Source organism: Sciurus vulgaris (assembly GCF_902686455.1).
Source record: "Sciurus vulgaris genome assembly, chromosome: 10".
Classification (NCBI taxonomy): domain Eukaryota; kingdom Metazoa; phylum Chordata; class Mammalia; order Rodentia; family Sciuridae; genus Sciurus; species Sciurus vulgaris.
In genome coordinates, this window is record NC_136470.1 from 96,385 (window position 1) to 111,371 (window position 14,987).

Here is a 14,987-nt window from a genome sequence, read left to right on the forward strand (position 1 = left end):
CTGGGTAACCACCTCCAGGACAGGGACAAATTCTGCAGGTTCCTATCCTTAATTCTTTTAACAGCTCCTAGGCTAGACCCTGGGACCCCCGGTGGGGTGGGGCCACCTCAGGCCTTCTGCACGGGCTGGTGAGGCTGCCCTGTGCCTTCCAGCAGGCACTCGTGGGTGGGAGGAGTCCAGAGCCTGGTGTGAGGGAACAGCAGCCTCCCAGCCACCCTCCTACTGACCTGGGTTGGCAGAAGGGCCTGACTGGTGAAGACACCTGGGGATGGATGCTCCTGTGCGTCGTGTCAGAAGGACACAGCTTCAGCGAAGGGCCACTGCAGCCCGGATGTGGCTTCCCTCGGCTGGTAGTGGGCATGCCGTCCCTCCCAACTCTTCCAGAGCATGTCCAGGTGAAGGGAGAGGATCCAGGGTACAGCTGGCACTGTGCCCTTCATAAACGAGCATGTCCCCTAGAGCTCTGAGCACCAGGTACTGCAATTTTAGTCCAGTGTGCTGGGCTCAGCCTGTGGAGCCAGGGCCAAGGCTGTGAAGCACCCATGTCCTGGGCACTGTGCCTACGGGTGGGGGCAGTGCAGACAGCTGGCAGACGGAGTGGCTCAGGGACCTCTGTACTGCAACCAGCCAAGGGCTGCCCAATCTCCTCATTGAGCCTGCTCAGAAGGGTCCAGGCTGGCTCTGAGTTGCTTTGTTCGAATGACGGATCCCTGTCTCTGCTCGCTCCACCCAAGCCTGTCTTTAGAGGAATCAATATTCACGTCACAGATACAAGCACAGCACAGAATGCTGACTGGCACGTCCCGCTGGCGGGCCTTTTCCTCAGCCTCGTGCAGGCCTGGGTGCCCAGTCAATGCAGCCCTGTGTGCAGGCCTGGCCACCTCCCCACCACTGGCCGCCTGGGCCACACCCAGCTCCCTGGGAGGAAGGAATAAGAGGCTGCCTGTCCAAACGCCAGCCACTCGGACACCCCAGCCAGAGGACTGGCAGCAGAAGGTGACCAGAAGGTGAGGAGTCACTGACCCATGACACTCGGGAAGCTCCTCTGCTTTTGGAGGGACTTAGGTGGAGCTGGGAACTGGGTGGTAGCTTTAAAAGACCCTCTGGGACTGCTGGTGGGTGTCACGTCTTAGACCTGCCATCACCAGACACCCAGGGCTGCAAACCAGAGGCCGTGGGTCTGGTGGCTCAGGTGGCTCAGGAGAGGCCTACATCTTCCCAGGGCTGCCAGGAGGCTCACTGGAGCTCACAGTGCCCCGGGCTGAGTGTGAGAGCTGGATGCCAGAGGGGCCCCTGGTTCCCCGTTTCCCCTACCTGGATACCAGGGTCCCCGGGGCCCAGATGAGCAGGTCTCTACTAATGGTCACAAGGGGGTTGGCCAGGCACTGGTGCTGCATCTCACTTCTGTCTTGACTCTAAGAAGGCGGCCCCTCTTCAGAGGGCCCCAGGGGCTCCAGTGTTAGTATGAAATAATTAACGCAGAGTGCTGGCAGCAGGAACTGAGAAGGAAGTGCACGTTTACTTCCATTTCTCTGAAAAGATATCTCCACCACCAACCATTTCCTAGGACAAAGTGAGGGATTTTACAGGAAAGAGTTTGTAACTAATTAGTATGTGGTCATGAAAACACATTTCATAGCATTTTCTAGCATGTGGAATCATGTCTGACGCCTTTGAAAACATCCCACTGGAGGATTTGGCCTCCCTTCCTGTCACCATGGACTTGGGGGACCATCAGGGTGATACCAATTTCTCGAGATTCTTGTTTTGTTTCTTAAAAATCATTAGTTTAAAAGCCAAGTTCAAAGGATAAGAGTATGAAATGCTGAAGGGCTCAGCCCAGCTGCATTGCTCTGTGCGTAATATCAGATTCCTAGGGGCTTCAGAGCAGACCAAGTACAGACCCTAGTGGAGGACATCAGCAGAGATCAGGCCGATGAAAGTCTTTGACCCTGTTGCATTTGGGGCTCAGAAACAAATAGATTATGAACATCTTATTCCAAATGACTCAAGATCTGATACGTTCAGCACGGAAATTGAACCTCTGAACTGGTTTTTAACATTACAGCATGCAGGTGCGTCTTACGTCAGAAGGGCTTCTGGGTCTTGGCGAAGGTGCCCTGGGTCTGGGGGAATCTTGGGCAGCTTCCAGGTTGCACCGGTGGTGGGGCCCTGCCTGCTGCCTGTTCAGGACACTAGCTCAGTGAGGTGACTGCCAAATACGGTGGCCTTTGGTATTTCTCAAGACACTGTGGCAAGTCTACTTTATTCATTTCTTTGGTACCAGGGACTGAACCCAGGGTGCTTAACCACTGAGCAACATCCCAGCCCTTTTTATTTTATACATGGGGACAGAGTCTTGCTAATTTGCTCAGGGCCTTGCTTAGCTGCTGAGGCTGGCTTTGAACCTGTGATCCTCCTGCCTCAGCCTCCCAAATCACTGTGTTTACAGGTGTGCCCCACCTTATCTATCTTCCCAGATGAATTTTACATCTGCTTTTGTTATGGTCTTCACCATCCAAATAAATGCCTAGTCACGTTCTTATTTCAGGTGGCCGAAACTTACACATGAATTCAAAAGAAAGTAAGTTAGTCCTGACCCTGGATGAAGGCTGAGCTACAGGAACAGGGACCCCTTCCCCGTCGCCAGACCACCACGGGGTGTGCTGGCTGTGCCCCTGCCTTCCCTGCTCTGCTCACCTGCACGTGACCATGCAGGGCAGAGGGGCCGCCCTGCTCTGCATCTGTGCTGAGACTTCCCACTGACTGGGAGAGGAGGCAGGCAGAGGGGAGAGCAGGGTGGCAGATTATGGGAGCCCTGGGCGACGAGCTGACAGTCCACCCAGGGGCCATTGCAGAGAAGGGCGTCAGGCAGGAGGCGTGAGCCGCCTCTCTGCTGACCTCCAGATGTCGGAGCTAGAGAAGGACATGGTGACTCTCATCGACGTCTTCCACCAGTACTCTGGAAGGGAGGGTGACAAGCACAGGCTGCGCAAGTCGGAGCTCAAGCAGCTCCTCAAGGACCAGCTCCCGCGCTTCCTGGAGGTGAGTCCTGCCCTCCACTGACCACTGCCATGTGTCCTCTTTTGAGTCGCTCCAAGTGACTCTGGCTGTTTCGGGACTCCTGGGCCTCTTCTGAAATCCTGTGGGAACCACTGAGCCATACTCTGTCCCTTTGCGGAAAACCTGAGGCTGCACAGGTGGCCATGGCAGTGGGACGGGCTGAGGGCACCCTGGCTTGCCAAGTGAGCTCTAGGGACCTTAGAGCTAGCTCCTGGGCAGGGACGACGTGGCTGCATGCAGACGTGCAGCAAGGGCCCTGGGGCGAGAGGCCAGACACACCCACATCCACCGAGGAGGCAGCCTGGCAGGCACGGTGCTGCCCCCTCTAAGTCTTCCCCATATGCTGCTTACAAACAGGTTGGGCAACTTCTCTTTTCTCTTAGGAAATCAAAGAGGAGGAGGTTGTGGACAAAGTCATGGAAACACTGGACGAAGACGACGGAGAATGCGACTTCCAGGAGTTCATGGCCTTCGTCGCCATGGTGACCTGCCATGAGTTCTTTGAGCACGAGTGAGCGAGAAGGAGCAGGCAGCAGAGCTGGGCCTGGGGGACGAAGGCCTCACAAGGGGGCAGCAGAGCTTGCAGTGCCAGCTGGGTCGGAAGCCCGGTCTGCGGAGGGGAAAGTTGAGGCTCTTTCCAGCACTGCGCCACTCTTTCTGCTGCACTAGGCTTCGTGTAGGGACCACTGGCAATAATCACTTAGGAGAGTCCACTCACAGCCAGGGCCAGTGCCGCTCAGACCCTGACAGAGAGGATAGACCAGCAAGCACCACCTGCAGCCCCCAGGCTTCCGGTACATCCCACTGGAAAAGGCTGAAAGGCTGCCCATCTCACATCTGTGGTCCAGTGCAAAAAAAGTCCCCAGCAGTCCGATGGCCTGACCACACGTGCCCCTGCCTAAAAGAGCAAGACCATGCAGAAATGGAAAATACATCTCATAAACCAACAGTACTGGCACTGTCACTCAGAACCGAGAATCCAAATCCCACATTTGGCAAATTCTCCTTCTGGGTGACACTGCTGGCCCATGGGCATGCATGAGGCAGAACATGGGCAGGCTGCCTTTCCAGCCAGCTGTGCTGTAGCAGTGTGCTCCGTGCCTCCTCTCGGGTTGAAGGTAGAGTGTGTGGCTGTGGACTGCAGGTGCCCGGGACGTGGGCCTCTGCTGGAGGTCACTTCTGGCCTGCTCACTGCCTGGTGAAGTCTAGTCAGGAGACATGCAGGCTGAACTCAATGCTTTTGTATCTGCACATTCAAATACACCAAGTTTCAAATTCAGGTTATGAATATTCAAGGAAAACTCAATCTCATCCACCCTACTTCCCATTTTATTAAGGGAACAGACTGGGAAATTTATAAATCAACTGCTTGCTTGTATTTGTGTTAAACAAAAAATGCACTGTCCAGTTCTCTGTACCCAGTGAATATGAAGTACACACACACTACCTGCCAGGTCGGGGTGAGGGTCACAGTCCCAGACATGGGACTGCCCATGCCAGGGAGAGGATGCCCAGGGCGAGCGAGGCCCGAGCGAGGCCCTGGAGCCTCTCCCCAATTCCCTCCCTGCTCTCTTTCACTCTTCCAGCTTCCCCTGAACGTTCCTTGGCCTCTCCAGGGCTCCCCTGATTTCTCCAGCCTCCCCAGGCTCCCCCAACCTCCCCTGGCCTCCTGGACTTCAACTTGACCTCCCCAGCCTCACAGGGAACATCTGGCCTGGGTGGGTCACGGACCCATCCTTGGGTCAATCATGAGGGAGAGGAGCAGCGTTGGGTTGAGCTCAGACCCGTGCCCAACCTGAGCACAGGCTTCTGTGGCTGGCTGGAGGGAGCCCAGGTGGGCCCGCTGGGCTGCCTGTTCGGAGGGTCAGGGCCTGCCTACTCCCTCCTGATTCCGGTTGCCCAAGTGACTGCTCAGAGCCGGTGCCAGAGCAGGACCTGCACCTTAGGACACAGGCTGGTTTGCTCAAGCCATGCACCTTTCAAATATCAGCCACAGCAGCCACAGGTTCATCCACCACCAGCTGCAACCCAGCCCACGTAGGGTACGGCCACCAGCCATGACCTGGCTTCAGCCAGCCCCACTGTCCTGCCACTGGGCAGGAGACTGCTCAGACCCACTTTGCCAGTGTGGCATCTGCCTACCCACAGGAGTCTGTGGGGGCGGGACCCTTCCCCTTAGCCCTGTGTGCTGCCTCACCCTTCACAGCCTCTGTAACCCAGTGCCACGGAGTGAAGTGTCAAGGGTCACAGTCATAATTAAGACAGGAATGGAATGAAGAACTTGTAGTGTCTGCTGCCTCGCTTACAAGTGAAACTGGGGGAACCCAGTTCAGTAAAGCCAAGGAAACTGGCTGAGCTCATGAATTTGCTGCTTTTCAATGTGTCGTTGTGGAAAGTCTCAAACATGGTGGTCTTGGGCATGGTGCAGCTCCCTCATGACTCAGGCCCTTCTAGAAACACAGGCTGTGGTGATTGCTGGCACTCCACAGCTCTCTGGGAGGAACTGAATTCTCATGCCAGCAGCACTCCTGTACTGACCACACGTGGGCAGAACTTGGGCAGGCAGCAAAGCCCTCCCTGGGCAGACCTTCCAAGGTGGTAATGTCCCTACAGGGATGCTGAAATTCCTACCAAGCAGCCTTAGGCAACTCATAGAGCTGTAGGGGAACAGCCCAGTGAGGACACCTGGGTCCTCCAGCTGCAAAGCACCCATACCACCAGTCCCTGGGAAGGTCCACAGAGGCAGCAGGGCTTCCAGCCAGGGTGGACCCTGCCCAAACTCAGGAAGTGCCCTGGACAGTGCAAGCCACGTTGACAAGAGGGTCTGGGGCAGGAGCAGCAATGGGGGTGCAGGGGGTAGTTTGGGAACACTCCAGGGCCTTGCAGCGGGTGAAGGGCACAGGTATTCTTGGAGACACCAGCCTCAATTTTGTGGAGTGTGCAGCTAGTGTGGTTTCTGAACTGCATGGGGATGGATCAGTTCTGAGCTGACTGCTGGCCTCACTCAACAAGCTGGTTGTCAGGACTTCCCATTGGCAGACAGAGGTGTAGGGACCTGAGAAAGGTGGGACGTGGTGGGAGGTCTTCTGGCCCCTGGGGCCTGGCCTAGGCCTTCCTCCTTTATCTTGTCCTGGCCAGAGGGAGACTGGTTCCACTTTGCCTGCCACATGAGGCTTCCCCAGAAGCCCAAGATACGGGGCTCCTGGGATGAGACCCCAGAGCCACCCACCATCCTGGGAAGGTACCTGTAAGGGAAGCGGCACCAGCAGAGACCTTGGTGGCTGCAGGTGCTGTCCTGCCAGGCCAGGCCCTTCACTGGGGACCCGAGCACCTTCCACCCTCGGCACGCGCTGCCTGTCGGTGCTGATGCTGGGTGGCACGTCACAGGGATGCCCCTCATCTCGTCTGGTCCTTCTGTCCACAAGCGTGGGCCGTTGATGTCTCCACTGTCACACAACTGCCTGGCCCATCAGTTCCCCTCCCAAGTATTTTGACAGTCCTTCCTCAGGTGCAAATGCCTGTAGTCATTGCAGGTTCTTATAGGAAGGTTCTTATTAACGTGTGATGTCCTCTGCGTCTGGTGGCACAGCTACCCTGCTCTCCAGGTTGAGATTCCCATGGGATATCTCCCGTGCGCTCACTCTGTGTTTGATCTAAAATGAGCCCCTTGCAGACAGACACACAGGTGGGTAGATCATGCCAACCTCTGACCCGCATGGTCACAACCACTGACAGGGAACTTCTGCCCTTTTGCTGTGTTTACTGCATATGCCACATGGCTTTGTAGGTCTCATTTCCTGCATTACTGTCTTCTTTTGTGTTTAGTTGATTTCTTGTAGTGAAATGTTTAAATTCTGCTCTCATTTCCTTCTGTGTATATTCTACAGCTATTTTTTCTCTGCAGTAACCATATGGATTATATTAAACATCCCCAAATGCTAACACTGTGACTTCAATTTTACCACCTTAATTTCTGTGTCATTAAAAAAGTTGCTTCACTAACAGGTCTCCCCAGCCCTTCCCACTGTAGACGTCACAAGATCACATCTTTATACACTATACGCCCAAAAGTAAACTAATAATCATTTGAAATTCTTTGGCCTCCTAAATTATGTTGCAAACCAAAGTTGCAATCCTACCAGCTCTCAGACCAAACGCCAACTGAGGTCCCTGCCCTCGGGGGCTGCATGTTGCTGCCCGGGGTCCTAACTGCCCCTCTACAGAGTGCTCCAGAACCTCCTGTGGGCAGGTCTCCTGGAAGCGAGCGTTCTCTTGGTGTCTTGGCTGGGGGAGGTTCACGGTGGGCAGGTCTTCTTGGTCACCCTCATCTGTTTATTTAGCCCTTGGGATCTATCAGTTCATGACCTGCTGGCCTCTGGCCTCTGAGAAGAATCTGCTCACACCTCGCTGAAGAGCCCATGCATGGGACAAGCCATGCCCTCCTGCTGCCCTCAAGATCCCGCTCCTCTCTGGCTTTCAGAGTTCCATTGTGCTGACCTGTGTGGTTCCTCTGAGTGCCTACTTGTGTTTCTTAAGCTTCTTATGTTCATATTCATGTCTCTCAGCAAATCTGGGACGTCTACAGCCACTGTTTCTTTGGCTGCTCTCTGCCCCCTCTTTGAACGTGCATGCTGTGCACTGAGTGGAGTCTGGGTCCTGCAGACTCCCTGCATGCTTCCTCCGTCCTCTCTCTCACTGCCCCTCAGACTTGATGACTTCTGTTGACCTGGCTTCAAGTTGACTGATTCTCAGCTCCGCTGGCTCAGTCTGCCTTTGAATCCCTCTACTGAGCTTTCCACTCACCTGACGCACTGCATCCTCAGCTCCAGAACAGTTGATTTCCAGCCACCCGCGCAGACACTTTAGGGGCCATTCCTCTTAAACACTCATTTACTAAGAAGCAAAAACCTGACAGGAGCTCGTTTTGAAATTTTGCACCTATTTACCTTTTAAAGGAATTCTCCCCTACTGAAATTGAACGTGACGGAGATGAATGCCATGCAACGCTGAAGGTTGCCACTGCACCACAAGGTGGCCCCAGCGCACCGAGAGCCAGAACTCATGCCGGACGGTCTCGGAGGGAGTGTCTTCCTACTCTTTCTATGTACTTACTGCCAGTAACACACTGACACACCATGTCTCTCTGCCTCCCTTTGGAACATTCTGGAAGGCAGAAGGCAGGTCCTGTGGTGGAACCTGAACAGACGGGAGGTAAGGCACTCTTCTGCCATGTGCTGCGCCATGACTCTACTGGCCACTTCTGCAGCACTGCCTTTGAACTGAGTCAGCTATGTTCACAGCCTGCAATAAAGCACAACTCACCACAGTTAAAACACCATCTGAACTAAAATAAATACGATCGAGACAAAAATGGCCTACTTGGGAAATTAAGGACTATACAGAAGGATGATTCTTAATGTGAAATGGCTCCTACCAATCAGTAAGAAAAACTTGAGCGCGACACAAATGCCAATCTGGGGGCAAGGTCCACTGTGAAACAGACAGGAGGCCATTCCATGCAAGGGCATGCTCGGAGGCAGTGGACACACACGACCCCGCTGCCGGTGCTGCTGGATGTGACCTCTGGCCACCCTTCTGCAGGGCATGGGGGCTGGGGCTCCAGGCCCTGAGGGTGAGCCCACCCGGAGCTGAGACCGTGGGGAAGCCTGTCAGAGTGGCGGACCTCGCCACACCCGAGCAGGACCGGCGCCTCACCGGGCTTACACCTGGCCCACCCCGGTCGAGTCGTCGGGCCTGAGGAGCAGTCTGTGAACGGCAGGAATGCCTGTGACTTTTTAGGTACAAAAGCAGATGACCAAATAGGTATGTCATCACAATTCTGAAAGAAACTGTAAAAAGGAGAAAACAGATCCCAAAAGACTGACCTTAATACAAATGCTGCTATTACTCAGAGGTACTCATAGATTTTTTATTCTCGTCCTTATACTTCAATGTGTTTCTAGATTGTATGCTGTAAGCATAGTTGTTTTTATATTCTGAAAGAAAGAATGCATCATAAAATAGATCCTATTTAGGGTGAATTTTAAAACCTTTCACACATTTAAAAATGCAGAATTACAAATAGTCAATAGCTTTTATTAACATAAAGATATAAAAATTGTAGTGTGATATACAGAATTCCCAGAGAGCAATTTTAAAAAACATTTTAATGCACTTCTTAAACCTTAATTTACCAGATAGCTTTACCTTGTCTTACTGCCACTGACCTTTCAATACAAAAAGTCTATGACTTTTGTTTTATAAAAACTACATTAAGATTGGGGTTAGGTAGCTCTGTCCCTTCTCAGTCATTCTACGGTGAAGAACGAGTCCACTGCTAGGACCTCTGTGGGCCCAGCAATGAGCTACATGGACTCTGTGCGTAATCACAACACCACTGTCAGGTTCCAGTACTACCAGTTGCCACATACCATGCTGTCGCCCATCACTGCGGGCAAGCAGCATGCCCTACGCTGTTGGCCAGCTGGCCAGACTCGCTGTGGAGCTGTAGTAGGCACTACCCAGGCTAGCCTGGTTGTTTCTATGAAGCACATGTGATCCCTAACTTCCCACCCTGGAATCCTAAACCCAACCACTTATAACATACTCTTAATTAGCTCTATAAAAATAATCTTTGTCTCAGATTAGCGTTCAGCTCCAAGTCCCTAAAACAGTCCAGGGAGCTTACATTCTCTTCTCTGGTTCAGGTACAATATGACGTGAGATCACTCAGCTCTGTCAAGTCTGAATGAAATGGCTGAAGATGATTTGGCCGATTCTATAGGCACAGGACTCGGCACACACGCCATCGAGGAGGGCCACAGCTCCACCTGCAACGTGGGACAGCCTCCTCGGCCAGCAGGTTGGACAGCACGATGGGGTTACCTTAGTGACCTGGGCTCCCGCCCCGTCTGCTGGAGTGAGGGGGACGGTTCTGCACACTCCATGAGAAGCAGCACGTGGAGGCACGAGAACTGCAGGAACTGGATACAGGAGGGCAGGGACAGCACGTGGCCCGATGGTCCCAGGAGGCCTCAGGAGCACAAGTGACAGCGTGTGCAGACAAGCTCCACACAAGACTGGCGAGGAGGAAGCTCCCAGCGTGGCCCCGCCGCCGTCCACATGGGAGGCCTGGACATGCTCCTGCCCAGGATTGCAAGGCCGGGCTCTGCCCTGGGTGATGGAAGAGGGCTGTGCTGTGGCCTCTGGGTTCTTTCCAGATCAGGTCTGATATGCACTTGTCATTGAAGTGGGAATAAATATCTGAATTTTACAAATCAAGAACTATGCATGTAGCCTAAAGAAGTGCCACCCTGCAGTACAGCAGAGGCCACCCTTTCCTCCTAGCGTCCATGTCTGTGAACGTACCTGGCAGGACTAAGCACCTTCCAGCGAATTCAGGAAGTGCTTCCAGAAACAAGGGCCGGGACTGCACAGGCGTCTGCAGAGCACGGCGGGCGCCTGCGGGCCCTGGGGGCACTACATGTTGTAGGCCACATAGACGGGGTCCAGCTGGTCCGCAAGGAAGCCATCCCGCAGGTGCATGCGCTGCTTCTCACCCCGGGAGTTGATGGGGATCACGCCAGGGTCCACAATGACCACCCAACCCACCACCAGAAAGTGCTCCTCCAGCACCGCATTGGTCACCAGGGCCACTAGGTCCAGCGCATCCTGCTCCAGCCCGTCCAGCTCCACCACCACCACCAGCAGGTTGGTCCAGGTGAACACAGCACTGTGAGAGGTAGACAGTCACACGGAGGGTATCAGCAAAGTGCCAAGGCAAGCTGGCATGTGCCACAGTGGGCCACATGCCCGCAGGGCACCACGCCTCAGCCCAACTGCTGCTGAGAACCAGGAGCCTGCGACATCAAGGAACCACATTCAAAGAAATGCCCAAGGCACATGTGGCAGAGCCTGGGACTTGTGCCTGCACATGTGGGGACAGCCTCTTGGTTTAAAACTGATGAGGAAGAAATCCCAGGGAAGGCAAGGAGGTCCACACTGGTGGTGTTCCCCAGGAAGAACCAGAAAGTCCAGGTCCCTCCCGAGACCTGTCCCTGTGGCATGGCAGGACCAGACCCTACCCTCCAAGTGCGCAGAGGGGCAGGGTTGTCTTGTCCAGGCCCTTACCCACTCGGCGATGCTCCTATGTGCCCGGATCACAGACGTCTCGATGTCGATGGGGTGGTACCTCATGCCTCTGAGCTCTAGCGTTTCATCCAGAGACCCCACCACGTAGAGTGCGTCATGGCGCTCTAGGACGCAGGCAAGAGCAGGTGCTCAGAAGGCAGAGCCACTGAGGGCCTGGCCAGGGGCCCTGGTGCAGAGGCCAATGGAGAGGCTGGCAGCCAGCAGTTACCACGGCGAACGCCCAGGCAACAAGTGGGAGTGTGTACTTTGAATAGTTCACACCTCTGGAAACAGCAGCAACCACAGGGGCAACCTGGCCACTGGGGCTGGCTGCAGTCCTTGGGACCCCAGCCATGGCTCCTGACGTCACACCCCGGCACACTTGGGGCAGCTGCTGGGAAGGCTGGATTGTCTGGGAGGGAGGGGCCTTCTGTCCATCACCAATAGCCACCACCCTCCCTCACCCCATCCTCACAGAGGCCATGGGTCCAAGATGGTGAGGAGCAGCAGGTGCAGCAGGTCATAGGGCAAGTCATGGACGCCCACCCTGCCCCCCAGGGCTGCAGCAGGCACTCACAGCGGCCCTCACCCTCCACTGGCATCTGTGAGCTCTGTTCTTCGAAGGAAGCCGAGGTAGCCAGTCCTTGCCCAGATGGTCTGAGTGTCTCCAAAGCTCAGCCGGGCACTGAAGTGGTCGACATGAAGCGCCTCCTCCCCGTAGACCGTGTAATACCCAGTGGCATTGTGGGGGCTGCTCACCCAGATCTGGGGGGGCCCAGAGGACAAGAACATGGGCACATCACAAACCAGAGAGCACAACTTTCGTCCTGAGGCAGCCCCTGGCCATGAACAGTCTTGAGGAAATATGAGCCAAGTGGGGGGGGGCCATTTTCAGTGCTGCATTCTGAGGACTGAACACAGCTACAAGCGAGGAAGGCAAGGGAAACAACGACTCATATTCCTTAGTTCAAGGTGCACTGCTCTGTGACTGACATCTCAGGCCCCAGAGGCACCAGGTGAAGGAGACACAGCTGCTCAGACCAGACTGACACAACGGGGGCCTGAGCACACAGTGCACGTCCACACAGGTACCCACACTGGTACTGACACGTGTGTTTGCCTGCGCCCAGCACAGACCCAGGGCCAGAGTGGCAGGTGGCCTCCATCAGGCAGCTGGCTCATGGCAGCTCCTCCAGTCATCTGGGGCCCTCGGGACGCGAGGCTCTGTTGGTGGGGCACCTCAGGGAGGTGCCCAGAAGCCAGTCTGGGAACATAGTGACTGGGATAAAGGGCCAAACAGGATTGCCAAAGCATGTGTGGCTCCAGAGTCAGAAACCCCAAATCCGGGACAGGAAGGAGATGAGGGCAGAGCTGGTGAGGCTGGAGGGCTCTGGCACCTCCCGGTCGAACAGGCAGCCTTGGCCAGCACTCACCTCGCCCAGGTGTGAGTCTCCAGGGGCCCTTTGGTCTCCGTGTGTGCAATGACGACCTTCACCCCTGGAAGAATCTGGAAGGAGGACAGCTAGCTGTTAAAGGCCCTCATCCAAGAAAATAACAGGAGACTCCTGACACAGGGGCACCAAAGAGTATCCCTCAGAAGCCCCTCAGCAGGACTGCCCCCTGGGGCAGGCCAGAAGTCTAGAAGCCACTCCAAATCTGACTTTTTGAATTTAAAAGAAAAGAGATGCTAAGAGAGAAAAGTGAGTTGTGAACCTTAGCAGGACACCACCAGGCCCTGAGCACAGCCTGTCATTTCCCGTCTGGGAGAGTGCTGGGCTCCACCAGGGCTTTCACTGAAGCTGAAGGCCCTCCACCTCCACTGACCCTTCACAACTAGAGACTTCAGAGCCTCCTTCTTCCCCAGAGACCTGCACCTGACCCCTCCTCAGTGCAGGCTCGGGCAGGCTGGAGGCCACATCCCAGCCTCCTAGCCAACCCAGGACCTCTCTCTGGTCCAGGTCACCACCTGGCTGTACAGGCTTGGCTGCTTGTTCTGCGTCTTCGGTTGGAGGTAACGGAGGGTCAGGGCAATGGCAAGTGGCCCTCAGGCAGGTGGGAAAGGGGACAGGGCTGTGGAAGGTGTGGTTCTACGCTGGCCCCAGGCCCTCCCTGCTCTGCCTGTCTCCCTGGACCCACCTCACTGTGGCCCACTTGGGCCCCAGAATGAAAGCTCTTCTTCAGCCCAGCAGGCCCAAGCTGCTGCTCCAGTAAGAGGGGAAGGAAAAAACACTCCAACCCAAGGGGACGGCCACAGGGCAGGGTGGGGACAGGCCCTGAGAGGGCTCCCAAGGGCGGTGACACAGGGTACACATGTAGGGGGTGACATCACAACTGTGCAAAGCCACCTGGAACAGGCGCTCCAACACAGGCAGGGCCAACTTCCCATCTCCTCACAGGCCTCCACGGACCATGTCCATTCAGCTCTCAGCAAGGCTGCTGCTTAGAGCAGCTGGAAACGTGTGTGGAGCAGGCTCTGCAGACTGTCCTGCCACTGGCCCACACGCCGCCTCCTGGGCCAGCCCCACAGCCTCACCGGGGAGCTCCCACAGCCCACATGCCAGCTGTTGCATGGCTGGCTCTGGCCCCTCTCTGGGCAGTACTGTGCCTCCTAGAGGCAGCTGTGGCCATGGCCATGGCAAATAGAGTTGGGTAGCCAGGCCCCATTTCTTGAGCTGTGCAGGTGCAGAGAGGCAGCGTCCCAGGGACCCAAGTCTCCCAGGTGGGTGGCCGCTGCTGCCTGGGCCCTGGGGACCCCACCATGCACTGCATGCCCACTCCACCAGCCCCGCCTCACTTTCTCACCCTGTCCAGTGACCCTGACTCCGAGGGTGGTCCTTTCCTTCTGTGTCTGCACCTGCTGGCTCTCACAGGACTTAGTGCTCACCGAGGCACTTCAGACTCAGAGCTGCACTCCCTCAGCATCCTCTGGGGCTTCAATAGGCCAGGACTGGCTTCAATGGCAAATCCCCACTGGCCTGTGGCCCTGACAGGACCCCTTTCTTGTTGCCACCTGACCTCAGCCACCCAGCCACCCTTGAGTTTAGGAGTGTGGGTGGCCCTGGTCAAGGGGAGCTCATCTCTGCATCTGCACCTAGATTCACACTCTTGGGTGCAAGCTCAGTAAGCGCTCAGAGACTTGAGCTCGTGCTTCTGAGAAGCAGAAGAGGAGAAAGAGGCTTCTGCAGTGGCCCGACCCACCTACCAGGGCTTGGTTGTGTTCGCTGGGCAGCACACAGCCGCAGCACCTCCCCCTGGGTGATGTCTGAGACAGGACTCAGACTTGTCATTGAGGTGCATGAGTCCCAGTTTCTACTACCTTTCCAGACTCCATCAAGGGCAGACTGTGCGGAGAACCCCGTTCCACCAATCGAACCCTAAAAATTAACAAAAAATTTCAGAATAAAACTCACATTGTGGGCAAAAATCTCTGGAGACATTTTCCCTGAGGGTGTCTGTCAGCAGCTGGAATGTCAGCCTCTTATTAACCAACTCCCCACCCTCAGGCAGGCCCCACCTAGGCCATCCTCGACTGGCCAGCCCCTGGCACCCAGGGAGCTGTGGCCCACTATTTATTTCAAGTTGCACCACCTCTGAGCATCTGGGGATGGCACCCAACCTTCCCAGCTGGGAGGGGCCCTGCATACATATGACAGACCAGCAGGTTCACACCACGGCCCCTCCTGATGTGAAAACTCAGGCGGACGCTGAAGCAGCACCAGGAAGTTGGTTCTTGCCCTTAGTTACCCTACCCCTGCCCTCTAACCTTCCCCAAGAAAGCATCCATCACTGCCCTG

At 55.5% G+C, this 14,987-nt stretch overlaps 2 protein-coding genes across 4 annotated transcripts in view; one reads left to right on the top strand and one right to left on the bottom strand.

Annotated features, from left to right (window-relative positions):
• The first annotated feature begins 317 nt into the window (after window positions 1-317).
• Window positions 318-3,889, top strand: S100B (S100 calcium binding protein B). 3 transcript variants are annotated; one of them, XM_079100664.1, is made up of 4 exons: window positions 318-836; window positions 872-1,007; window positions 2,552-3,045; window positions 3,447-3,889. In XM_079100664.1, exons 3-4 carry the CDS (start codon window positions 2,908-2,910, stop codon window positions 3,576-3,578), a joined length of 270 nt encoding a protein of 89 aa, XP_078956790.1. In that variant the 5' UTR covers window positions 318-836; window positions 872-1,007; window positions 2,552-2,907; the 3' UTR covers window positions 3,579-3,889. The 3 variants fall into 3 exon arrangements, with proteins under 3 accessions (XP_078956790.1, XP_078956789.1, XP_078956791.1); XM_079100663.1 differs by having other exon boundaries at window positions 2,908-3,045; XM_079100665.1 differs by lacking the exons at window positions 318-836; window positions 872-1,007 and adding an exon at window positions 1,016-2,075.
• Window positions 3,890-9,138: 5,249 nt separating this feature from the next.
• DIP2A (disco interacting protein 2 homolog A) overlaps window positions 9,139-14,987 on the bottom strand; it is a 79,562-nt gene continuing 73,713 nt past the window's right edge. Inside the window, 7 exon segments of the mRNA XM_079100997.1 lie at window positions 9,139-10,795; window positions 11,198-11,318; window position 11,783; window positions 11,785-11,958; window positions 12,627-12,649; window positions 12,652-12,700; window positions 14,510-14,567. Coding sequence (XP_078957123.1) covers window positions 10,543-10,795; window positions 11,198-11,318; window position 11,783; window positions 11,785-11,958; window positions 12,627-12,649; window positions 12,652-12,700; window positions 14,510-14,567 — 679 coding nt within the window. The 3' untranslated portion in view covers window positions 9,139-10,542.

Bases quoted from the DNA above. Each gene is read 5' to 3' on its own strand.
- S100B (XM_079100664.1), top strand. From the start codon at position 2,908: ATGTCGGAGCTAGAGAAGGACATGGTGACTCTCATCGACGTCTTCCAC. The intron at 3,046-3,446 runs GTGAGTCCTGCC...CTTTTCTCTTAG, and splicing joins AGCTCCCGCGCTTCCTGGAG to GAAATCAAAGAGGAGGAGGT.